This window comes from Chrysoperla carnea, chromosome 2, assembly GCF_905475395.1.
Source record: "Chrysoperla carnea chromosome 2, inChrCarn1.1, whole genome shotgun sequence".
Lineage (NCBI taxonomy): Eukaryota > Metazoa > Arthropoda > Insecta > Neuroptera > Chrysopidae > Chrysoperla > Chrysoperla carnea.
The window spans coordinates 44,908,048-44,933,995 of NC_058338.1; the positions used below are offsets into that span (position 1 = coordinate 44,908,048).

The following is a 25,948-nucleotide window of genomic DNA, read 5'->3' on the forward strand; positions in this document are numbered from 1 at the left end:
GGTTGACTGACAAACAATGAAAATAGAAAATTGATAATCTAGCCAAAACTAATAACCGCTCACAGTAAAATATAGTAGGTGTGTTTGGCAAATGCATCTTACACAACTTTTAAATAATGACTATTAAAAAGCAAGACAAGACCATTTTCACGACCAGGTTCCGTACTATGCATAATAAACCAATCAAAACGTTCCACATTGAGCACAAAATTTTTTTTGGAACTTTTCTGGAAACGATTATGAGACGTAATAAGACACATTTTCCTTACAACGTTTATTTAAAAAAAAGTGGGTTGTACTTAGTTACAAAATTATATAAATTATCAACTTTGGATAACTCATCCAAAAAACAAAAATTAAAGTATCTTAATATTAAAATGTTTTAAACAATTGATAAATTGTCGAACTTATAAGATAATAGTTGTCAAGCTTCAAGAGTTATGAATGCAAAGCGTACCATAAAAATATTCCAAGCTTAAAATACTGTCTCGTTTTAAGTATTGTAAACAAATATTCAAAAAATCAATTTTTAAACAAAATGGAAGATCTATGGAATATTTCATATATGTTTGGGTTTGTTTTCATGGATTCCATGAATTAAATAAATTTTTTTTAAATATTTTGAACTCAAATGTTGAGATAATAATTTAAACGGTACTGATTTAAAACATTTTATTATTTAATTTATGCCAAGGAATATCGATAATATTGATTCTAATATCGACATACCTTGAAAATACTTAGCTGATTTTTGACTGCTGATTTTAGTGACCTTAATTAAAAAGTGTTTCAAAAGAGTCACTGATTCATGTTAATTTGCAATAACTTTTTTGATTAAATTTTACGAATTTGACTTTTACATTTTTCAATGCCCAGTCAAAAACTCTTAATAAATTTACATTAGAAAATTCAGTTCTCAACTCAATTAAGCATTCAAAATTATGAATAGGAAAACAAAAATTTTTATTCATTACAATTGAAATTCATTTTATTAATTTTTCGATTTGTTTTTTAAATATATCAAAAAACTTATTTACCCATCCAAAATGCAAATTTGGATTAAAATTGAATTAAATTATCAGGAAATTGATTAAAAATTTTAAATCAAATCAAATAAAACAGCCAAAGTCGTAACTTATCGTTACTGTTACAAAAAATCACTGTTTGCTGTGCATACTTCATCACAAATGGTGTCGTCGAAAATCAAGGGGCCGTATAGGGAAAATATTGGCTGTCCACGAGAGACACAATTGGGCCATAGGGCCCATTTCGAGTGACTTATATCATCAATGAATTTTTCATTAAGATATAGTGATTCGTCAGACTACATCCATATACCAAAAAAGATTGATGAATTGAAAGAAAAATTAATGCAGTGCCTATTTCCTCGATTTTTATGAATTTTATTTCATATTAAAGTTCTATACCTCAAAAAATACACCCACCATTTACAATTAGAAAAAATTGAATTTGTTTTGTTTATTACTATGGCGTGAATGTGAAAAATTTACAAGAAATATGGAAATAAAATTTTAAGATAAAAAACAAGTGAAAACAAACAATTGATTGAGTTAATTGTTGAAATACCATGTATAGACAATGTTGATGACGCAATCGTTTGTTTTTTTACGTCAAGTAAATAAAGAAAGATATCCACTCTTAGATAAAACACACACATAACTGATATTCCCATATAATACATACTATAAAATTTGCGCCCTCGCGGGTAAACAGTGATGTTTCAAACAAAAGTTGTTAATTTTTTTTATAAGGAACATTTTTTATATTTAAACATTTGTTCTATCTCTAACGGTTTACAAGACCCACTTGACCTATGTTGCTCATTTCCGAACTCGACCTCACTTTTTACGCCCTAAGCACGCTATTAAAATTTCAGCTTGGTATGCCTTTTCGTTTTTGAGTTATCGTGTCGACAGAGAGACAACCGAAAATGGGCTAATTAGGTGATTATATGAACACCTATACCAAATTTTTGTTCGTAGCATCAATATTTCAAGCGTTACAAACTTGGGATTAAATTTAATATACCTATATATATTTCATATATACATGGTATAATTAATCAGAACAATTATTACATTTTAAAATGATCCAGTTATTTTAACTCTTATAAGCTACCTTCAGTAATTTCTGAATCAATAATTGAAATCAAACTTAATTTAAATAAATTTTGTAAAAGGATTTTTTCAAATTTTATGGAAAGGTAAATAGGATTCATGATGAATTCATTGAGCTATTATTGTCAAAGTAAAGTTGCTAAGAGCTATAATGAGAGTAGCTTAAAACAGCTGAAAACTTCTAATTCGGAAGAAAGAGTTTTATTGGAAGGCAAAGGAAAAAAAATATTTTATAAAAATATTTTCACTGGAACAAAGATGGGATGTGCGTTATTGAAATTTTGTTGAATCAGCAGTCAGAATACATGGTTTTGCATTCTCTAATTATCATAATCGTCATCAGTACATAAATTGTCATTATTAGAACTAAAATTATATAAATTAATATCCGAATGTTGCATAATTGGAATTAAAGGTGGTATATCAGAGCTTGATTTTGAATCATCCGGGTTTTTAATAGCTATATGAAATATTGGCTGAGGCGGTGGTCCATTATTCGAATTAACAATACTCGATGATGCACCGACTATTGTTGTATTATACTGAATCACCGAGGGTGTGGGAGGTTTCACCGGTGGATTGGTGAGGGATGAAATGGAGGGTGTAGTTGTACTTGGATGTTGTTCTGTATAAAAGTTAGCAGAATAACTTGTTGATAGGGTGTTGTATGGTGAGTTATGTGGGACTAATGGTGGTGGTGAAAGTAAGGTGGAAGTTTTATTTGGAACTTCTTTCATTTGATTGCTACAATGTGGTATTGCAACTGTGGCTGATGGCGTTTGATGATGAGGTACTTTTGAAGTTGACGATGAAATTGTTGATAATAATGCTGATGCTGATGGTGATGTTTCAAATGAATTACTACCTCCGGTAATTGGTGTGGTAGGCGATGAATTTGAATTATTTGTTGATGTATTTTCTATATTATCTTCGTTATTGATATCTGGAATATTTTTCACTAAGTCTTTTAGGAAATCAAAACGACTTTCTGATAGAATACATTGTTTCATATGTGATGGTGATAAAGTTTTCGCATTCTTTGCATTTGTTATCTCCATTGCTTTGGTTAATAATGATTCGACGAATAATTCTAAAGTACGAGGTAAACATTATTAAGGAAAATATGTTTAATATTTTAAAATTCTAGAAGCTAAAAGATAAAATTTTGAGACTAAGATCTGAGATTAAGTTCTGTCAGATATTTTTATACGAATTTTTTATAGTATTTTTTACTCCTAATCTAAAAATCTTTTATGTTAACCTTTTTTACCAAAATCTCTGGGAAAAGTTTACAAAGACACATTCCACATGGAAAGTAAATAAGAAGAATAGAAAATAAACATATTTTCTGTTAAATCATAAGCGAGTTTTGGATAATTTGTTCTTGATTAAGGATTTACTTCGTCGCATTTTACAAGACTTGAGTGTCAAATTTTGTTAACAGAAAATGAAATTGAGTTTAGATTTTGATTTCTATTTGGTGTAATTAAATAAACAAGAGTTTAGAAACTAATTGCTTTGAATTTATTACCTCATTTCTTGGCGAAAATTTTTCACTAGCCTTTTAGGTAAACAGGATTAAACCATGAAAAAAATTATCCATTACTCTAAATTTATAAGCAGGTAATAACCCAAAGATTCTCTTTGTCTACCATTATAGTAGTGATAACGATTAGTTTGATATTAAAGAAAACTGAGGTTTAAATCGACACTGAAGCAAATATTTCTAAGGGTTGGGGTTACGGTGGTAATGTTGTAGTAGTTGAAGAAGGGGGTTTTTTCTGTCCCCATAAATTCTTTTTTGCAAATATCTTCGAAAATATGAAAGAAAAAATTTTAGATTATCAAGCTTTACACTTTTTAAAAAGCACGGGAAGTTATTAGATTTTAAATCAGTTAGCTCCCTTGTATTGATTAATAAAATCACTTCTCAAAAAGGCAAACAGAATCATAGGAATTTCGCTTCATTATTGGTTCATGGTCTAAATCTTGAATTAATGATCTATGTCAAAAATTCGAATATTTGGGTTTATTCCTGGTGTTTTAGACGATTTTTTTCTAGGGAATAAATTTGTATATAATGTTTTGCTTATTTCGTAGCTTTTATAAACAATCAAAATTTCTATATTTGTGACGTTCTAGAGAAGTAATTGAGACAGAATTGTTAATTTAGAGCTCGGAAACAAGCTAAAGGATTTTAGATTTTTAAAGACTAACTATTTCTAACTAGATTGTAATTCTATATCTTATAATTGTCAAACACAAACTTTTTAATTTATAGAAACTTCACTTATTTTTCGTAATCGAAATACGCTGACATAAGTTAAATCTATATTATTTTAGTCTCTAAATGACCATATTGAGGGGCAATCTAATTGGGTCATTTTTTAATTGTCTGTAGTTAACAAATTGACTTCTGCCAACAATTTATGAGACAATTATAAACTGAGCTTTTGCACAGTCTGAAAAAACTCGAAGTTCTTGCGTACGTCGCAAATAAGTTTTTTAAAGTTATTTTTTACTAGAACTTTCGAATGTTTTATATTTGCCCTAATTTCTTTCAAAAAATATTTATATAAAATTATCCACAATAACAAAAAATATAAAAAGGATATAAATTATAACTGGAACAGCTTGTGCTACTTTCCCAACTTCTTCATCCGTCTGCATAATTTTTTTAATTCGGCCCTAAAATAAAAAATTCATAATATATACAAAAAAAAAGTTTTTATCGATAGACACTTATTATGTTTTAAATATTCCAACTTACAGCCGGAAATCGTGCATTATATTTTCGTTTTTTTGATGGCATTATTAATTATTTATTAAATTTCTGTTAATATTCTTCAACTTGTTTATTTCAAAATATGATTTTTATTAATTAAAGGTTATAATAAAATGTCTAGTCTTATTAAAATTATGTAGATGGCGGCTCCGTCATGATCGTATGAATATGGTATGAATTGTAACTATTTTTGTTTACAAATATCATCGACCTATAAAATAGCAGTGTTTTGGCGGTATTCAAAGTTATAAGTAAATAATGTTGTTTCATTAAACATTACAATAAAATAAATTGTAAAATAAACAGTTCTTTATTTTAAACGAAAATTATGATGATATTTAAATAAATTTCATAAGATAATAGCTTTAGTCGTATAATGTACAGTTTGTTGTAATGAATTTTTTTTTAATTATAAAACAATATCAAGCCAAACTAAGTAAAATCTATAAATTTTTAAAAAAACCTAGGCAAATTTTTCGGGTACGGAACCCTAAACTCGTACTTGAAATGTAGCTAAGAACACTCTCCATTAAATTAAACTTAAAATCGGTTCATTCGTTTAGAAACTACAATGCCACAGACAGACAGACACACACATACACGTATACTCAATGTCACAAAAAATGCTCGTTTTAAAACATTCTAAGTGTTACTATTATAACATAACATATGATGAGTACGCTTAGAATGTTTTAACTGTGGCACTTTTTTTGACAGTGAGTGTACATAGCAGCCAAAATTAACACTCCTCTTTTTGGTTCGGGGGTTAAAAATTAACAATTATCTATTTTTGTAAAAATTCTTGAAAGGCGAAAGAGTACAGAACATCCACTATACAAAAATCGAAAATCATTAGTTGACCAAGTAAACTAAGTCAAATTATTTCAATAGAAATAAAATTTTGAAATCGAATAAAGTTACCAAACTAGCAACTTCCATTGCATGTTTTTATACCATGCATATATGTAATATGCAAGGTATACTAAGTTTAGTCCCAAGTTTATAACGCTTAAAAATATTGATGCTGCACACAAAATTTTGGTATAGGTGTTCATAAAATCACCTAATTAGTCCATTTCCTGTTGTCCGTCCGTTTATGAACACGATAACTCAAAAACGAAAAAAGATACCAATCTTGTAAACCGTTAGAGAAACAACAAAAATTTAAGTGTAAAAAATTTTCCTTATAAAAAATAACCAACTTTTGTTCGAAACATTTTTTCGTAAACATCACTGTTTACCCGCGAGGGCGCAAATTGTATAGTATGTATTACATATATGGTAATATCAGATATGTATGTGTGACATATATGTATGTGTAAAGTGATAGAGTAATCAACACTGTCCATGCATGGTATTTCAACAATTAAGTCAGTCAATTGTTTGTTGTCACTTGTTTAGTTTTAGGTTGAGCTCATTTATTTCACCTAGGTCTTTATACACACACCAGGAAATCCAACTTTCTGGCCTAGGGTCGTAATATACTATTTATGTAAAATAAACTCACGAACAAATTTTATAATAGCTAAAACTGCCATTAACTTAATAGTTTACAAGATATATGAAAAAAAACAGTATGTAGAGTGGATTAGTCAGATAAAGTTAGGTTCTCTACATAAATCTTTTTATCCATTGAAATAATCATTACACGAGCGAAGCCGTGGGTAAAAAACTAGTTCATTATGAAATAATCTTAATTATACATAGGATTTAATAGGAAAAAGAAAGCTTAAAGAAGAAGCCTAGCAGGGCCGTAGGCAGGCTTTATAATCAGGGCAGTCTCACGAAAAATCAATTTAGCATGTATCCACTATTATATGCAGGTACGTACTTACCGAGTTCTTTAATTTTGTGGGTAGGTTATACTTCAGAAAAGTCGTTGGTACGGTCACTTTTAATTTTTAAAAATACAGTAGAATCTCGATAAGTTAAAGTCCAAGGGAAACACAAAATATTTTAAGTTATAGAGGTTTTAAGTAATCAAGTGTCTATGTTAGGTAATGGTTAATATAGAGGTATGTACATGTTTCTATGTACCCTAGTTAATATAGAGGTATGTACATGTTTCTATGTAGTTACTGAGGGCCTATACAGAGATTATTTATTTAAGTTATAGAGGTTGCGTCTTTTAAGTTATAGAGGTTTTGGGCTCTGATGGGAAGGGAACATAGTATTTTTTGAAGTAACAGAGGTTTTTATGTTACCGAGGTTTAAGTTATCGAGATTCTACTGTATTTTAATGATTGTTGTAAAAACTTCTTCTGCTGATAAAATTTTCTCAATAGTAGGTGTGGATGATTAATCCTCGACAGTATGGAGAAAGTTGATTTGCAAATCACATTGCTACAGTGAAATACGCTGCTGTCGCCATTAAACCCCACGTTACGGCGAATGCTGCTCGACGTTGAAAAATTATATCGAAGACAGATAAATCAGGATTCCCCCTCTCTTTTGGCTTTGTATTCATCACTGTAATTTATTCTGATGATAAGTTCTATACCCTAAGTTTGCAAATAATTTACTTCTCCTAAATCAATGTTTTCTTCTTTGGCTCTAGATACTGCAATTAGGAGCAGGAGAGGGATACACCAACGCGATACATAACACTTCTTGGGTACTACATATAATAAATACAGGCATAACGTGCAGGCAACCATTCTCAATAAAATATTTACGCTACGAAATATTGTTCTAGTAAATAATATAATAATACTTACAATTAGTTGCGCTATTATTTTCAACACGAAATTTCAAAATCCTTAATAACTTTTAGCTATCGGCAAGGGCAGTTTCTAGATTTTCCAGATCTGGCTACGGATTCGAAGCTTAGACTTCAAAATATTGAAACTTAATACAACTTTTCTTAATAAAATGCTTTATTTTACAATATGAATATATCATCGTCATTAATCATATTTAAATAATTAATATTAACCATAATTTGTTATAAACATGTATTGATTAAAAATACACTACTTTGCTTTTCTTATCGAATATTTTCAAAATTTACAAAAAAAAAAAAAAAAAAAAAAAAAATTTTATAAAATGAAAATAAACATTTAGAAATTGAAAATATTCAAAAAAGAGGAGGTGTTATTTTATGAATGTTAGCGGCAGTATATATGGAGCCACAAAGAATATTATGTGCTATTCTCATTTGTTTTCCGAGATCATTATGACTATCATTATTTACGATACTGATTTATTAGTAATTTACGATACTGATTTTTCATAAATAAGCGTTTAGGGAAGGTTTCGTGCCAATTTACACATATCTGTTTTATGGACACTTTACAATTGATTAATAAAACAACACCATCTTAAAATTTATATTAAAATTGTCACTTTTTTTAAAATTAATAATAATATATTCAGTCACACACTAATACAACATTCATTTAATTATCAAACAATTTTCAACATTATTAATGAATTATTTTAAAAACGAATTGGTGTACTTATCATCACATGATTTGGTAAAAGGTGTCCCAACAAGTATATCTGATTTAAATTTTACAACATAAATTGACTCCAATTTTCCACAATTGTTTGTATTTAATTTTAAAGTTGAGGTATAAGATACAAGCGATCATAAGGTGCAATTAACTGTAATACAGAAATGTTTAATGAAGTACATTAAATAAGTAAGATTTAAGGTGTGCTTGCTTCGGTAATAAATATGAGATTCACGACAACCAGATTCCTATATACTGCCTATGTGCATTGCACGATACATATGCTACCTAATTAATATGACACATTTTGGGAACAGTCTCATATTTACTAGTGACAAATTTCGTTCGATGCGTGCTTAAACCAGCTCAGACAGAAATAATGTCAAAAATTAAAATATTGTTTTCTGTGTGTAAACTAATAAGCCTATAAAATACTAATAAGTATTTTTATTGACTTAAGTATTTAATCAATTAAAAATGCTTTAACAATTGTAAATTTTTTATGAATTTAGTTTTTAACTTGTTATTGACAAATGGTAAGTAATCAGATGGTATAATTTGGAACTACTGAAAAAGCGGTCTACTTTTTAATAGTATAATTTTTATCGCCAGATGACGGGATTTTAATTTGAATATTTTTATTGGCCTTAAAAAGTATAAGTATTGCCATCTGGTAGTCGAAACTGTAACTACTGAATTAGGTTCTACTCATGATTTTAATTAGTATGAGTTATTATTGCCAGTTGGCGAGTTTCAACCCTCAGTTATCAATATATATTGGCTATAAAAAAAGTATAATATCTTTTATTTATGGCAGATATGCGGCACATCACTAATATCTACTAACGAGCCGAGCACACCTTATTTTTTACTAATAATATCATGAACCTTATGAAACTATAATAAAGCAATATGATTTTCAAATGAAAAGGCAATGGTCAATTATTCATTGGATATTTCAATATATCGGTTTAATTATATACTAGCATCCATGCTTGGTCAGTTGTAGACTTAAGTAAAGGCGACCAAGCTTTGTTCTGAGAAATGTCCAATACACTGTATGAAATAGTGCTAGAGTAACAAATATGTCAAAAACTATGATTTTCAACAGTTGAAAGTAGATCAAAGCTAAGTTAATATTTAGGTTTAATCGCCTGTAAGTATGCCTCAGTTTGAAGTTTAACATTTGTTATTTTTATTTGTTTAAAATGTTAATCAGACGTTCTTGTTGACATTCCATTATTTTTTATATTGATAGAATTCCAAACAAAGAAGGCATCATAATTTCGAGTACCTAGTCATCCTAGTTTCCTTGACAAAAATAATCACTGTCATCTCCAGATCGATTTTATTACACGAATTCGTGCAATTGATTTCAATATCTTGTCAATCATATTGGGGAAAAATTCAATCGCAGAAATTATTTTCCAGGAGAAATATTTAATGCAATTTTATGCCTTTCTCACCAAAAAGTAAAAAATGGGTACCTAAAATGAAAATTATTATAAATCGTTCCTAGTTATCTTCCGTCACCTTACAATTATAGGATGATCTAATTTTTACTAAACTATGTTTTTTTTTCAAGTTAATTTGACGCGTTCCTGAACAAAAACAGTTAATTATATATAAAATCACTTTAACAAAATTTGAAACAGATTTGACTAAGTACATTTCAACAGCCTACAAATTGTTGTGCTGGAGCCTCTAAATTCACAAATTGTATTCTTATTTGATAACCACTTCTCAGCTCATAAATAACAAAAATTTATTTCATAATGTTCAAAATAATACATATTTATGTTTGTTTAGTCAAGTTAATGTATTCAAAATTGAATAGGAATATTATCAATATAAAAATAAACTATAGGTGGCGTAAAATGAACGTTTGAATTCCTTATAACTATTTTAACTCGATGAAGAGATCTTTATTTCAGTAACCTGTAAAAGATTTAATGAATTTGCAATGAAGTAATGCATGTTGAATTTGCAATGCAATTAATGTTGAAAGTTAACAACCCACTTTTTAAATACTTTTAATAGCTTTTTCTATCTCAATATATTATATCACTTAACATGTGATAGTGAGACTGTATAGATAAACGTAAATTACGAATTTTCATTTCAAAAAATAGAAAGACACGAAAAAATTACACCGAAGCCGTACCTCGAACTCGGATCCATTAAATATCCGATCTAGGATGTAACCAACTCCGTCACTCTTACTCTATTTGAGTGACTCAAATTATATCTAACTTGTTCGTGTCTTTATTCTAGTTGTATGTTTGTGTATACAGAACACACAAATATTTCACACTGCTATATAAGCGATACAAATTACATATTTTTATTATGAAACCAAATTTTTACATATTATATTAAGTAAATAGAATAAAGGCACAAACAAGTTACGTCTAATGTGACGGAGTTGTCGCAGACCGGATACCTGAGGGGTCTGGGTTCAAGTCCTGACTTCTGTGAATTTTTTCGTTTATTTCTATTTGTTCAAATAAATAAAGTGCCTAATTGCAATTTTTCGAATGTAATGTGTAACTAACATATACATTTTGTGCAAAATCTTTTCAAGTGGCTCCGAGTTGATGTTATTTTTTCCAAGCTAGTCACTGTTTTTTTGGAGATGTAAGAAAATATCAAATGTTTATTAATTAAATTAATAAGACATGAATTATTAATAAACAAGCGAATTAAAAACAAACATTCGCAATAAAATTGAGACCAAAGTACGATATAAAAGGACCGCAGAAATTTTTGTGTGCTGTTTTGTGCTCCCGCTAATCAAAAAATTTAACTTTTTCAATTATTGTCCGTTACCTTTAATTCCAAAAATAAATGAAAATATTAAAGTTATAACGATTTCAAACTACAACATTCAATTTACGCAAGCCGGTAGTAAAAGAACAGGCTGCTATAAGTATATAATTTGGTACGAATATTGAGAGCTAAAATTTGTTTTCTTTTTGGTTTTTAGTAAAAATGTTGATTATCACAAAATGTAAAAATAAATAAATGTATTTTTGCAAAAATATTTTCATTCGTACTAATTTTTATTCGCTGCTCTCAATCTAGTTGCAATACTGGATTTATTTTTATAATACTTAAAAAAGAGCTGTGCGTTAAAAACATCTGAATACCAAAAGTGTCTACGTCACCTTGAGATCAAACGCTGGTGAATTACATCAGTGGTTTCCAAAATTTGTTAATTTTTTTACAAAAATTAATTTATTTGATCGTGGTAAGAAATTTATTAATAAAAATTTCTTTAAATATAGAGTATGGACTTAGTTTCTTATCATACAATTTGTTCAATCGCGATTTCTCATTTCACTTTCATGCTTAATATTTTTTTTAAAATAATAGCGGAGAATTTAGTAATGTATGGCATATACCTCCAATAAATCTATTTTATATTTTATATAAAACATTTATAAAAAAAACCTTGCCGTGACGTCACACTTTGGTAGTAACATGCGTATTTTAGAAACCCATACATTAATATTATAAATAATTGATAGGACATCACACGATTCCATAAATTTAATTTCCCTGACGTTAAATTTTTCGAAATATTATTATTTGTTCTATTTCACAAAAATAAATTTAAATTTCAGTTGCGCCATTCTTATTCCATAAAATATTTTAAATACTTGAATCTGCAAAAATGTGATTATTAACAAAAATTAGTTTGGCACTTGGACGTTTTGTATAAATATTTTACAACGAAAAATTTGTCTGTACCATTGCGCTTGCTTAGCGAAAATTTAGTACATTAGAGTTAGTAAGAATCAACTAATAAGAATTGCTGATAAAATTAATCGCAGTAATAGTATCGCATGTCTTATTTGTTGACTACTGACGCTTGTCAGTGCGCTAAACAATCTGCTTAACAAGCCCATAGTTTCTTTAAAGCGGTTGTGGATTACTTTATACAAGTTAATTACGACATTTTAGGTTAGTAATATTTGGAGATCATTTGCTATAATCCACGGCTGCTTATGGAATTGATATTATCTAATTTAAAAAAATATCATTGTGGTCACGATTGAAAAATAATTATTTAGCAATTCCAGGTACTTTTCCATCTTTTAAAGTTACAATATAAGGCAAGAAAGTTAATTTGCTCTATTTCAGATGATTTTTCATTTAATATGTAATTATCATTCTAATTATTCAAAAAAATTATCTAATTTGCACCCTAATTTCTGTATTTTTTGAAAAAGTGGCCACAATGATGAAAAAATAATTTCTACATAAAATTAAAAATTATTTTTATAATTATGGTTCAAAAAAAAAAAAAAATCTATTAAACTCTATTGCTAAATTTTTATCCGACTACATGTAATAATAATATTGGTTTAGAAGATGTTAATTTCAGTTTTAATGAATATGTACAAAATTTAATAAAACATATTTATTACAATGCACGTAATATAATTTTGTTCTAAAATGTTCATTAGATATTCATTAAAAATCACGAAAAGTGTTCCCGGTTTGGGATGATAAATTTTAAAATTAATGACTTAGCTTTTATCCTGTTTTACCTTTCTACCAAAAAAATCATGTTCCCAAATTGATCACATAATTTTTTGTTTTTGCAAGTTTTGATTACCCAATTCATGATAAATCGATTTACTGTAGAAATGGTGAAATTATTCATGAAAAACGTGATGAAACACGAGAAAATAAGTTATTTTTTGCACTTTTGCAGTTAACAAACGTACAAAAACACTAAAAAAATTTACTAGATTAATTTTAACGCGCGTCCTTATTTTTATGAATTAATCAAAGCGTGGTTGATATTTAGTGGAAGATGGTATTCCAATCTGTTCTAGATTACAGGGACTTAAAAGATACTAAAGACGCCCGATAAAAATCCGATTTCTACCTAAATAACTCTTAATTATTGTGATATTTCAGCTATACAATGCAAGTCATCCTGTCCATTCAAATATTTGTTATATTTATTGCATGTAAGCCGTCTTGTGATGTATCCTCGCTTATTTATGATCATGTTATGATGACTAACTAATATTCAATTGTATTATGCAAGGCCTTTTCTAACGTTGAGAATTCCATTTGAAGGCTTTTTATTTCTAACTGAGAATAAAAAGCCGACTGATAATCTGATGTAAATTTTTATATTCTTTATTCAGTCTATATTTATTGTAAGTCTTTAGTTTTAAATAACATTAGCTCGAAACTTGGATTAACATCTTTTAAACTAGATTAATCTACGTTTAAAAATATCGTATTACATCTACAGATAAATACTACTACCATTTTTTTAAACAAACATTTGTCATTAAACGCACTTTTAGACAAAAGAGATTGAGATTAGAGAAGAGAACAAAACACCATTTAAACCCACAACCTTTCGAGTTTCTTTTTGTTTTGTTTTTATCATCAGACATATTGATTTTCTCAAAAACAACTTTTCACCTAGACATAAAAACAATAAACAAGTTTTATTATTTTTAGGCCCAAAAATATGTTTAATATTTTTTTATAAAATATAAAATTGTATTTTTTTTAACTATATATGTAGGTTTTGAATTTTTGTTTTGTTTAAAATATTTTTTTTTTCTTTTTTTATGTTTAACCAAAATTTATGAATATTGTTGGTTGTTAAAGTGGTGTAAAGTCTGTGGCTTGTGGCACTGATGAACCAGTTGATGTGTTATCTTGATGATGGGTGATAGATTGTTGTAATGCAACCGGTGTTAACCATTCTTTTGGTAAACATCGTTGTAAAAATGGAACACAACTACTAAAGTACGCTAATCTATTTACCCAAGATGGGATATCTTGGCCACAAAGAATCTGCAAATAAAATTACGAATAAAAATTATTTTGTTAGTTTATAATTACCGGGACACGCATTCAGTTTTTATTCAACTCTTCCTTCCACTTGGAAGGAGAAGGAAGAGTTTACGTTCCACTTTTTTTGTTTCCTACAAATGTTTTAAATATTTTATAAGGAACAATTTTATAATTTAAAGTGTACTAAACTATCTCTTCCAAATTTCGAGAACAAGGTTGAATAAGCATACTTTGTGATCCAAGTTATAAAAGAAAAATTCATGTATTCGACATATTTCGATCACGCACATTTAAAAAGTCGTAGTGAGAAAGTTTGGCAGATTCGGCAAAAGGAAGCAATTCACGAAGTTTCATGTATGTTTTGATCATTTAACAAAAAGGGTGCTGTTCAGCGGATTCACAAATTGAATAAAATGCAATTTTGTTTAAGTATTCCTGACAAATGAGAAGCCAGTCTAAAATCATCAGGAATCGAACAGAAAAAAGTTATTCTTTATTAGGTATTGTGCAAGAATTTTTCTAATTCAACTTAGATGCTAGTTCCGGCTTTAACATGGTTTTTACTACATTTGAAAATTGAAATTCTGGATGAGATGAATAAATAAAATAAATACCTGGGTAAAAGCACCTGAGAAATGGTTACAATTATTATTCATAAGATGATAACGATTACCACGAAATTGTTTGCCTAATTCTGTCACTATTCGTTTAACATCATCTTCAGTGAAATCAGTATATCCAATTTGAACACTTTGTCTGTACATAATAAAATTTTTTTATTAATATCGGTAACAATTCAATATTGTACTTTCAAAACTTACCGAAATCGAAACTGTTCTCCTAATTCTTCAGCATCCCTGGGTGGTATTTCAAAAATACCGGATATATCAAACGAATGTCCACCGTATGCATATTCTGTACCGTAAATTTCAACACCTAGAACACATAAATTTTTAGTAAAAAGGTTAATATTGTATTAAGATTTTGGTCCTACCTGAATGAAATACACCAAGTCCTAAGTTATTGGTGTATTCATTTATCCAGTACATATCATAAACATTTAAAATAATCGGTTCTCGGGCAATTTTCGATAGCAATTCATCTGAACCTGTATCTTTTTTTATGTTCATACAACTAAATGGAAGATTACATGCAATTCCATTGGAAAACATTATCTACAAGATTTTTTATTTACAAAAAAAACCAACGAAACAAAACTTTCCTAATATATGTATTTTATAAAAACATTGCTTTTAATAGCGACTTAAATGACTCACATTAAAAATAAAAATAAAAGTTGGGGAGCGAATATTTCCGATTTAACTAAGTGATGTTATGCGTTTGACATTTAAAAGTCTATCATTATTTGGTGTTTTTAATTAATGATTACTTCTTATTGAAATGTTTTACGAATCACATTTAATTAATTATGAAAATTATATATTTGCTTTACGTATTTTTTATAAACTTAAATTAAAAAATTTTGTACAAAATAATAATAATAATTTGTATACAAATTAATTTATTGTAACGTAACCATCAAAATTTTTTTTATATATTTGACCAAAGATGAGACTGAAACATCTTTTAAAGGATGATATTACAATTACAATCTATGGTGGCATGTTATAAAGCCCATTTTACATTATAAAAAAATCACTACTTAAATATAGACAAGAAAATATATACATATAAGGACGTGAAAGTCGAGTGGAGAAGTTAGCCTTAGCAGGAAAAAGGCGCTTATCTGAATGAGGTCTAGTCCTCGGTCGTTGCGTACTTTGTACTGCGCATCAGGGTGCCTTTTTTTTAGTTTTTTGTCATTTGTTTTTAATCAAATGTGACCGTGAGAGCTTTTGATCAGAACTATCCGAAGAACATTTTGGGGTTGGTTTGCAAAAGTTTCACAGAAAGACATTTTCCTAGTCATATAGGTACTATAACATATAATATATGTGTAGTTTTAATCGCTCATAGGTCGAAAACTACTCCTTAAAAAGTTTTGTGGCCGTGAGACTTTTTGATCAGAACGATCTGAAGAACATTTTGGGGGCGGTTTGAAAAAGTTTCACAGAAAGCCATTTCTTAGTCAAAAAGAAAAGTAGTGATTCCAAATTTTTGGCTACTCTGTACATTATTTAGAAGTTTTAAATATGTCTACATACTTTTCAGAATAAGCAAAATTTTTTTTATAAAGAATGATTTTTTTTCTTAAATGTCAAATAAGAAAATTTACAAGTATAGTTACCTCCGTGGCACACTGTATAACGACATCTGCATTGGCTTGGTGTATTCACCGATAGATGAACCTACGCGCATAATATATATTTTCCATATACTATGGTGTTCGGTATTTTTTTCCTTTATATTAACGTTATCACTTAACATTAATGTTGGAATCAGCAGTAACAATAATCTATTCATTTGATTAATTCATATAGAAATACGAAATTAGGTTTTGGCGACTTTTGGCGAGTTTTATTGAAAGCGTTTCCATGGTGAGGATAAACTACTTTAATTATAGAATTGTATGGATTGCATTTATGACTTACATTGAAAATTTAACATTATTGTCTCACAAATTTAAATAAATAATTATGATAATTTACATTTGAAAAATAATGTTTGTGCAATTTGATTTCTTATTTTCACTATTTTTAATGCATTAAGTTTAATTAATTGGTGTTTTTCAATCATTTTAATTTGACATTTTCTATAACATTAACATGTAAAGAATTGCAAATTAGTCATAACAGCCTGCTTTATCGCCAAAATTTATCACTGGAAGCGCTGGCATCGTTTTTATTGTCCCTACCATGACTACGCACACAACGAATAGGTATCATTCTATATTTAAAGTCTCAAGAAATTTTAACCAAAAGCTAATGTTAAATCAGAGGACTCCTTTTTATCATAAAACTAATGAGACTATCAGAAGAAATTACACCAGATGGCATTGAATCTCGAAAAATATAGTTTCCTAGGAAATAATCGAAATAAATTTATTTCTGTTTAATAGTAACTGTTTATCATTGAGTCAGGTAACGGAAATCATACATTGGTATGTTCCCGGTCCGTCGTAATGGCTTAAATTTAGTCAAAATAAACCCAAAAACCATTAGATCATCTTATCATCAAAAATATATAGAAACCCGGGATTTCAGGTATCTAATCTTTAAAAACCTATTCTACGTATCAACTCAAATCAACATGGTGTGGCCAAGTTAACATAGGTTAATTTTTATTGCTAGCTTGCTACAAAAGAGCTACACCATAAACAAATAAATACGTGGAGGCAGTATCAAGAAGATGAAGTCGATAATTTTACACATGACTAACATTTACTTGTATAGCCTTCACTATCCTTGAGCTCACTTATCTCCCCTTTTGTTTACAATTTCAAAGGTGTCAAAGTTTCGGTGCCGAATCCAAATTTTTTGAAAATAAAATACACCCGATGTTGCTCACTGATAATGTACCTTTCTATAGATGAAAGAATTTTTAAAATTGCTCAAGCAGTTTTTGAGTTTATCCAGTTCAAACAAACATACAAATATACAAACATACCACTAGTTCGATTTACATCTAGGCATATATATCACGAGTATGACAGAGTACATGCGTTAAGCAATTAATCTAAGTAAGAGGTATTATAGATGTTATATGAAATTGCAAAAGTGATTTGTATCGTGGCTTCGATGTCGTTTAAGCTACACAACAGTTCTTCTGTTGTGTGCCTACAGAGAGTGGGGGCCAACACATGTATATAAAACCTCTCACTTAGATGCATTGCTTAACGTATGTATTCTGTCATACTCGTAATATTTATATGCCTAGATGTAAATCGAACTAGTGGTATATACGTCTATGTCTGTGCCAGAGGATTGGAGTGTTGTTATTTAGCTATAACTTGTGTTCATTAATACTCGCTATATTATTATAGCCTATATAATCGCATGCATCCATATAACATTTTATGTCTATAAAGTGAGCTGTAAAAAGGTTCCAATTTAAATCGGTAAATAGAGTGTTTCTTAGCTGGATTGTCAAATTCCCGTTAATGTGAAAATGTGCTTAGAGATGACATTACTTATACTAAAATATTGAATATCACGAATACTATATTGGGTCTTCCAGCTAAAAATACTCTATCTAGCTTTTTTAATAAGAAACCATATTATCGGTAAACAACCTGTTGTTTACAACAACATCAAAACATTCAAGACACATGAGTAGTTTTTCTAAATATTTTTATTTGATGTTTTCATGAAATATTAAAATAATTTTATGTTAAAAAATCTAATATAGCATCATTCGATTCAATCCAATAGAACCCAATATGAAATTTCCAATTCAATCCCATTCATGAATTGGAACCAAATGAAAATTTCCGATTAGTTCTATTAGCTAGAGAGCCAGTAGACCGCAGATGACACATATTTGATGAAAGTCTAAAATTACCTTAGTCTGTTGTACCTGCCGATAATATAGTGGGAGCTCAGGTGCGAATGGTATGATAATTTGACGCACTAAAAATGTATTTGAAGAAAGCTGCCGTTTTGGTGTGTCAAAATATACTATTATTGATACTTAAAAATGAAATGGCAGACGGCTACCACGATGGTAACCGTATTTGATGAAATTTGAAATTTATATATGTTATTCTTGATAATATTAGAAAATTATGTTTCTGCAGGCAGGAGGGTTTGACGGTTGCTTTGACCAGGCAGAATGTAAAATATTTTCTCCCGATTGAGAATACAAATATAGAGAACCCTTTTTTCTATGGTTTTTTTAAATTATTATTTTTATTTTTTGATTCTTGAAGGAAAATATAAATTTAAAGAATGCAAATGCAAACCAACTTTTAAAAAGACTCGATTTGTTTATAAAATAAATAGCAGGCGTTTTGGCTACGCCATCGACTTTACATAATGTTGTACATAACATCCTGTATTACACAAATTATTTCATTTATCAAATTTACCATAAGGTATGCAAATGGGTTTTAAAGGATTATCTAATCAGGCAATTACTGATACTCTACTATTATTATTATTACATTTCCGTAAAGGTTAAGTGCCAATACAAAATGTCCAATATTACAAGAACAGAGCGATATAGAGGCAGTTGTGTAGTAAGGGAGAGAGTTGGGGAGTCCTCTTCCACCCGAAATTTTCAGTGTAAAGGTAATATCAAAATATTTGAGAAAAATCTAAGCTTTTTCCCTTTTTTTATTCCGAAATAAAAAGTTATAAACAAATTTTGTCCGAAAAGCCCTTGGAGGGTAGGGCTCATTTAAAAAAAAAATTATCTTTCGGTGATAGTCTAGTCTGTCTATATTTTTCGGACCAAAGCCAAGATGCAGCAAACCAATACATGTAAAAAATCGAAAATTTTTCGTAGAATTCAATACACTATTTTTTTCCAAACTGAATTTGATTGAGAAATCTCCAGGTAATTAAGTAGTTATAGAATAGACTTTGAATAATTGACTTGATTTGCTAATTTTAATTTCACTTTACAGAAACCGATGAAGCAAATGATGAGAATCTTTACCATGTAATAGACGGTGATACATAGAAGTTTGAATAGAAAATAGATTAAAATTTATCATTCGCAATGTCTTTTGTATAGGGTATTGCACGATACCGCTGGTTTTCGTATTTTATCACGCCAAACCTTAAAGTATGAAAAATACTGACCTCATACTGTAAAAATTTCCAATTTTTCTAAGCAAGTGTTTTGACAATATTCAAAAAAGTATCTTGAGTCTTGGTATTTGAACGGATTTTCAATCAAACAGAGGTAGGTATGAGTATCGGGTTGGTAACAGAATGGCCTGCTAGCAGAAACCCAGTATTGCCAAATGAAATTTCAATCAAACGTTGGCTAGTACTAGTATCAAGTTAATTTTAAAATGATTTACCAGTCGAGTCTCGGAATTTGGGCGAATAAAAGCAAGCGAATAAAGTCTCTGATGTCGGGTTGGTATCAGAATGATCTTTCAAAAGGGACTCGTCAGTTGAACGAATTTTCTATCATATTAGGAAGTTAATTGAAAATAAAAGGCCAAAATCGTTTGACCGACTCTAACTAAATTAGGAATTCGATGCTCGACAGCTTGAGAATTGCAGAATATAGTAATTTTCAAGTTGTCGGACTAATAAAAAAAATGAGTATCTATCAAATTGGATCTTGCGGGAAGCGGGAACGACCAAAAACTTTCCAATCCACGTGAAAGAGAATGCCCCGCTTACAAGAATTTTCGTAAACAAAATAGGAGTAATAGTATTGATTTTTGATTATTAGTACAATTAATGATGATACAAATAAAGGAAAATGAAAGAAGCCGCTCTCATTTTGCTAAAACCTCATGTGTTTCTTAGGTGTCCAATATCATTAATAAGGCATGAGTTGGTGGTGCAAATGTTTCTATTCTCATTAAATTGTTAATTCAATGAAACGGTTAATGTTAAAGTTGACTTACAAAGTTAATAAATAGGCAACTTGAATTGCGTATGCGTAATACTTGTGTAATAGTTTTCGATTTTTTGATAAATACTTAATACTTACGTCATACAAGTTGCCTATTTACCAATTTTTTAAGTGAACTTTAACATTGACTTAAGTTGAACTCATGCCTTACTAATGATACTTAACACATAAGAAACTTATTCCATGAAATTTTAGCAAAATGCGAGCGGTTTCCTTAATTTTCCTTTATTAGCCGATGTTTGTAACATTTTTTACTGTAATAATATTTATTGTATATGAAATGGAATCCTGGGCTTTTGGATAAAATAACATTTGGAAAAGAAACACAATAAACCAGACACAAAATAAATAATTTTAATTAAACATTTAATAAAAATACTTTTAATTTTATTTTACAGGTACAATTATCATTTTTTTAAGAATATTTTAAGAACAATCAGAATTTATAGTCCACAGTATGTATAAGTGACACTTTTCATTGATTACTATACAGTTAAAACTTTGTATGTGGCTTCATCATGCTGAGTTTGAAAGATTTCTTACTTGGAATAAATGTCGAAAATGCTGTGTTTTCTTTCATGATGCTCAGATAAGAATTTTATTTACTGAATACTGAAAATAGCTAGGTCTTCGTGGTCTAATACTTCGACAATTGCTTTTTCAGGGTGTCGCATTTTTAAAATTACGACAAAATACTTTCTTCAGTTAACTTCTTATTAGAATAACAAGAAAAAGAATATTTAAAATTTCAAGCTTGTGTGAAATTTTAATTTTCCGGACCTCGAGGAAGAAAATATGTATTAATGCAGTCAGCCACAATTAATTCCATTCATAAATCAATAAAAACCATCATTATTACGTATTACTGGACTTGTAGGGTATTTTAAGAACATTAACATTTTATTATTTATTCTACATTAAAATTGTATAAGGCTGATCGTAAATTATGATCAGACATTCGTATAAGAAAATCTTGTAAAAAATTGTGATAAGAAATATACAATACCAGATGAACCGTTCGACTTTTCTCACCCTCAAGTAGAGACACCACCAACTATGCATGCGGTTTATCCCCAAGTAGGGATAATAAGAATTTTGTATTTAGTTTTTTACATTTAAAAATTTTTTAAAATACAGCAAATATTTTACACGAATATGTTATCAGGAAAAACTTAAGTTAACAAAAAAAAATTTTAATTTTTGTTTTTTATTGAAAACAACAATTTTTCTTGTTCTTATTACTTTTTAACAATGTTCTTATTACTTTTCGTCACTAATGGAGAAAATAATCACATTAATGAAAACTGATAGTGAAAATATTTTACATACACCTGTTAGACATCAGAAATTCCATTAGAACATCAGGCAAATATAAGTTTGTATATTTTTTATAAGACTACATTATACAAATGTCTGAAAATGAGAAACCAGCCTAAAATGCAGTTAAGATTTCGATGTTATTACGTTAATTTCCATGCATGCATAATCTTGTTGATAAAAACTCCAATTAAATCTGTAAAAAAATAATTGTTATTATGTGAAGGTCTATGATAACTTTTAATAAATGTTATTACTATAAATAAACCAGTAAAGATATATTTGTTTTTGTTAAAAAAATAGTTTTAAAAATAACATATCTCACATTTTTGTTATAAACAGAGAAAATTCCTCCAATTGACCTGAAAATTTGGGATTAAATTTTGTTCACCCTCTTGATCAAAGATATGGTGCCTAGTGATGCTTTTGCCCAAGCGGTGGTAACCACTCGTTCTAAGTGGTGGATAAATATATGCTGAAAATAGCTTTTTGAGCATGTTTTCAGTCCCTTAATAAAGTAAATTGGAAATTGACAAGCGTTAGTTTTAGTGCCCGTGGTAAATTCATCAGTTTTTGTGCTGAATAAAACATTAAAAAAAGTACGAGAAACTTTCTATTCATTATAATTCCGTTAATTTTCGTGCAAATGATTTGAAACTTTTTTCATTTTCAAGGGTTTTTATAGTACTTTAAAAAGTGTACAACATACTTTTTTCAAAAAACGTTCAATTTTTCACTTAAATAGTCCGAATTTCAATCGCCAACCACTCGGAAAGTATTTACTTTTCGAAGTATGCTTGAATGACAGTTTTTGCTTAGATTTTATTGTTCTATGCATTTTCTTTGTCATTTTAGACTTATATTTTTCCATTCCTTAGAAGGGGTGGTTACCTCCTTCTGGACAAAAGCACCACAAGGTACCATATAACTTTATAACTAGCAGATAAACAAAACTTAATCCCAAATTTTCATCAAAATCGGTGCTATAGGTCAAAATTTAGACATTTCATCCTTTTTCTCCTCGCTTATTGGAGCTTATTGGAGTATTATAATAATATTATTTTTACAAATACATCGAAACATTTTTATAGACAATTTAATTCAAAACTATCAAGAAACTACAAGTACTCGTGGAAATAAACGTGTATCGTATTAGAACAAAATGAAAAACTTGTATATTCTTCTAATTTATTATACCATTTATAGACATAGAAATTTTGTGGATTTTTGACGTAGCTTCAGTACACAAATTTTTGTGTAAAAATTGAACTTATTTTGGTCAAGTGAAATCTCTTCAGTAACTTGCTTCTCTGATTAGTTAAGAAAATGATCTGAGAAGGATATAAAATATTTGAATATGCTGAGAAATTGTACTTTTATTATTTTTCAATATAAGAACAGAGAAACGTTTAGGACATGGATATTTCCCTTAAACGGATTTTACTATAATTTTAATTATAGATAATATAATTTTACCAGTTTCAATTACAGAGAATATCGAACTTGCTTCCCTGGATTCATAGGTATGTCTTAAACAAAGTCTTCATTTTCTAAGGTGATAATTTCTAAAAAATAAAAATAAATTACTATTAGTGTTATCTTGATTAATTCTTTTGGATAGATTAAGAGCAGAAAATTGTTTGAAAAAGAAACTATTTGATGGAAACTATGTGTGTGTTCCCTCTGTGTGTTACACTTGCCACCATGCATGCTTATTAGGAAAAAATAATCGTACATCATACCTTTTAAACGGGATTAACTTTATTGATATTTTTGCAACGTCTTTAAGTAAACTAAAACTAAATATTTACCCATTTAACGTTGTCTGTTAGTCCTAAAATCTAAAATAATTTCTTAGTTGAAAATTTGACCAAATAAATCTTTTTTTTTTACCAAAAAACCAAATAAAACCTCCGATCAAAATTATAACGAAATATTAAACAGTATCAATAAAGACCTCGTTTTATTCGACACATGTGAAAAACTTTCTGCAATTTTTTGCAAAGAGAAATTTTATCTCCCTCCTTTCAAATACAAATAGTAGTTTTAGTAAGAAATATTATAAGGTTTATTTTGACAATTTCTCAAACTAAGAAAAATATGAGGATAAAATAGTATATTACACTACAAGGGCAGAAAGTTTGAGATTCGCCTCGGGCATTATATCGCGCAGTGTGATGTATACTATTTTTCTTTTTTTTCGGCCGAAAGCACATTCTAAATTAAAATCCTTGCTTGTCGAGAAAGTAAACGATAAAAAAAAAGCGAGAATCACCAACAATTTGTTTTTCATTCCACAATTTCTATTGGTTAAAAAAATATTTTACATGCTAACCATTAATAAGACGACATTTTCTTTAAAATTTGACGAATCGTATCTTTTTTTTGGATGAAATGTTTATCGAAAATTAATTTCATTTGCTTATATCTCCAAAAATAGGTATTTTTAGAAAAAGGACACTTTTTGCTTAAAATGAGTTCGCTATCGATTTCAAATATTATCTTTTTTTTTTTGATATTCACCCTAAGGGTTAAAGGGTTGATACCCACTTCTCAAGAGCTTTTCATACAATAATGTGTACATCACTTTCTTATGTACATCACTTTTTATTTGAAGCTATGAATGAGTGGTATCAAAAGGTTTTAGAAAAAGTGATGCTTCCCTCAATATTCCGAAATAAAGCAAAATACTTATTTCACTGTATAGATAGACGTATAAGTTTAAAGATTAAAAAACAAGTAAACATGCAAATAGAATAAAATAAATATCTACAAATTAAACTTTGCTGTCTAAATATTATTGCTATTGATTTATATGTGTAAGTAGTAAGTACCAGTATGATAATGCTATAACACGTTTTTACCCGATCGACCAATGTTGCTCGTTGGATCGATGAACATTGTTGAATTTCTGGAGACATCTGAATTCCGTATTTCATCATTTAGATGGCATGCTGGATGTTTTTTCTCCTTGTTTGATAAACATAGTTTTCTGAAAAGAAGAGTACTTTTTATTTCACTACCAAATTTTATTCAAATCGGATTTAAATTGAGACCACTAGAGAGGGCTAGACACATATGTGTATGTATATGCATACATGCATACATATATGGTCATACATACATATATGGTCATTCTTGCCATCTATTAGGTAGGATCGATGAACATTGAAGAAATTTTTTCGAAATTTCATCATTAGTACTAAAGCATTTGCAAGCTCCATTTCCTTTGGAATATCTCTAATAATTAATTAAAACTAACTATTTTTAAGTTTTATACCCTTATACCCAAAAAGCCAAATTTGCTTCCACAAACAACAATTTTCATAGCATACCTCTATTATTGTGATATAGAGATAATGATTTAATAACGAAATTTGAAAAATCATTGTGTTTGGTTACTCGTAACTTACTTTTTTATTTGAATAGATTGAACTCTCGGAAACATATAACAGATATATACTTTAATATATGCAATTTTAATGACATTCTTCTCATCTACTCTATAGATATAGTTTTTAAAAAGAATCACATATGAAAATTATATATAAATTCTTCATCGAACTTTTATTATTTTAAAGAATTTTTAATAAAGCATTTAAGGATATAGGCAGTCAAATTATTAATATTTTGATTAAAAAAATCATACATTAAAAATGTAATTTTGTCATTTTGGAATTTATTAATAATATTTACATCATTATACAATTTTGACTAAAATGTTCGTTAAATTGAAAGCTTATAAATTAATGTACTTATACATCCTTGAAAGATAAATGAACAACGGGTGGTAACTTTAAATCGAAATTATGAAATTAAAATAATTGTAATCACCATGAAGGATTGTTGAAAATTGTCAATTTATGGGCATTAACTTTCAAATTTGTTAAATAATTGTTATAAAATTTAAGAAGGCTAAA

At 28.7% G+C, this 25,948-nt stretch overlaps 2 protein-coding genes and 1 long non-coding RNA gene across 4 annotated transcripts; all 3 read right to left on the reverse strand.

Annotated features, from left to right (window-relative positions):
• Window positions 1–2,363: 2,363 nt before the first annotated feature.
• Window positions 2,364–4,950, reverse strand: LOC123293322 (dr1-associated corepressor). The gene is made up of 3 exons (XM_044874098.1): window positions 4,909–4,950; window positions 4,754–4,826; window positions 2,364–3,240 (listed from the first exon to the last, which is right to left on the reverse strand). The coding sequence occupies exons 1-3, from the start codon at window positions 4,948–4,950 to the stop codon at window positions 2,459–2,461; spliced, it is 897 nt and encodes a 298-aa protein (XP_044730033.1). The 3' UTR covers window positions 2,364–2,458.
• An 8,990-nt stretch (window positions 4,951–13,940) lies between these two features.
• Window positions 13,941–16,470, reverse strand: LOC123293505 (deubiquitinase DESI2). 2 transcript variants are annotated; one of them, XM_044874356.1, is made up of 5 exons: window positions 16,462–16,470; window positions 15,208–15,388; window positions 15,035–15,149; window positions 14,828–14,969; window positions 13,941–14,213 (listed from the first exon to the last, which is right to left on the reverse strand). In XM_044874356.1, exons 2-5 carry the CDS (start codon window positions 15,383–15,385, stop codon window positions 14,019–14,021), a joined length of 630 nt encoding a protein of 209 aa, XP_044730291.1. In that variant the 5' UTR covers window positions 15,386–15,388; window positions 16,462–16,470; the 3' UTR covers window positions 13,941–14,018. The 2 variants fall into 2 exon arrangements, with proteins under 2 accessions (XP_044730291.1, XP_044730290.1); XM_044874355.1 differs by lacking the exon at window positions 16,462–16,470 and adding an exon at window positions 15,491–15,554.
• A 5,674-nt stretch (window positions 16,471–22,144) lies between these two features.
• On the reverse strand, window positions 22,145–25,013 carry LOC123293397. The gene is made up of 3 exons (XR_006535012.1): window positions 24,863–25,013; window positions 23,505–23,593; window positions 22,145–22,224 (listed from the first exon to the last, which is right to left on the reverse strand). It is a non-coding gene; the product is annotated as an uncharacterized LOC123293397 (long non-coding RNA).
• Window positions 25,014–25,948: the final 935 nt, after the last annotated feature.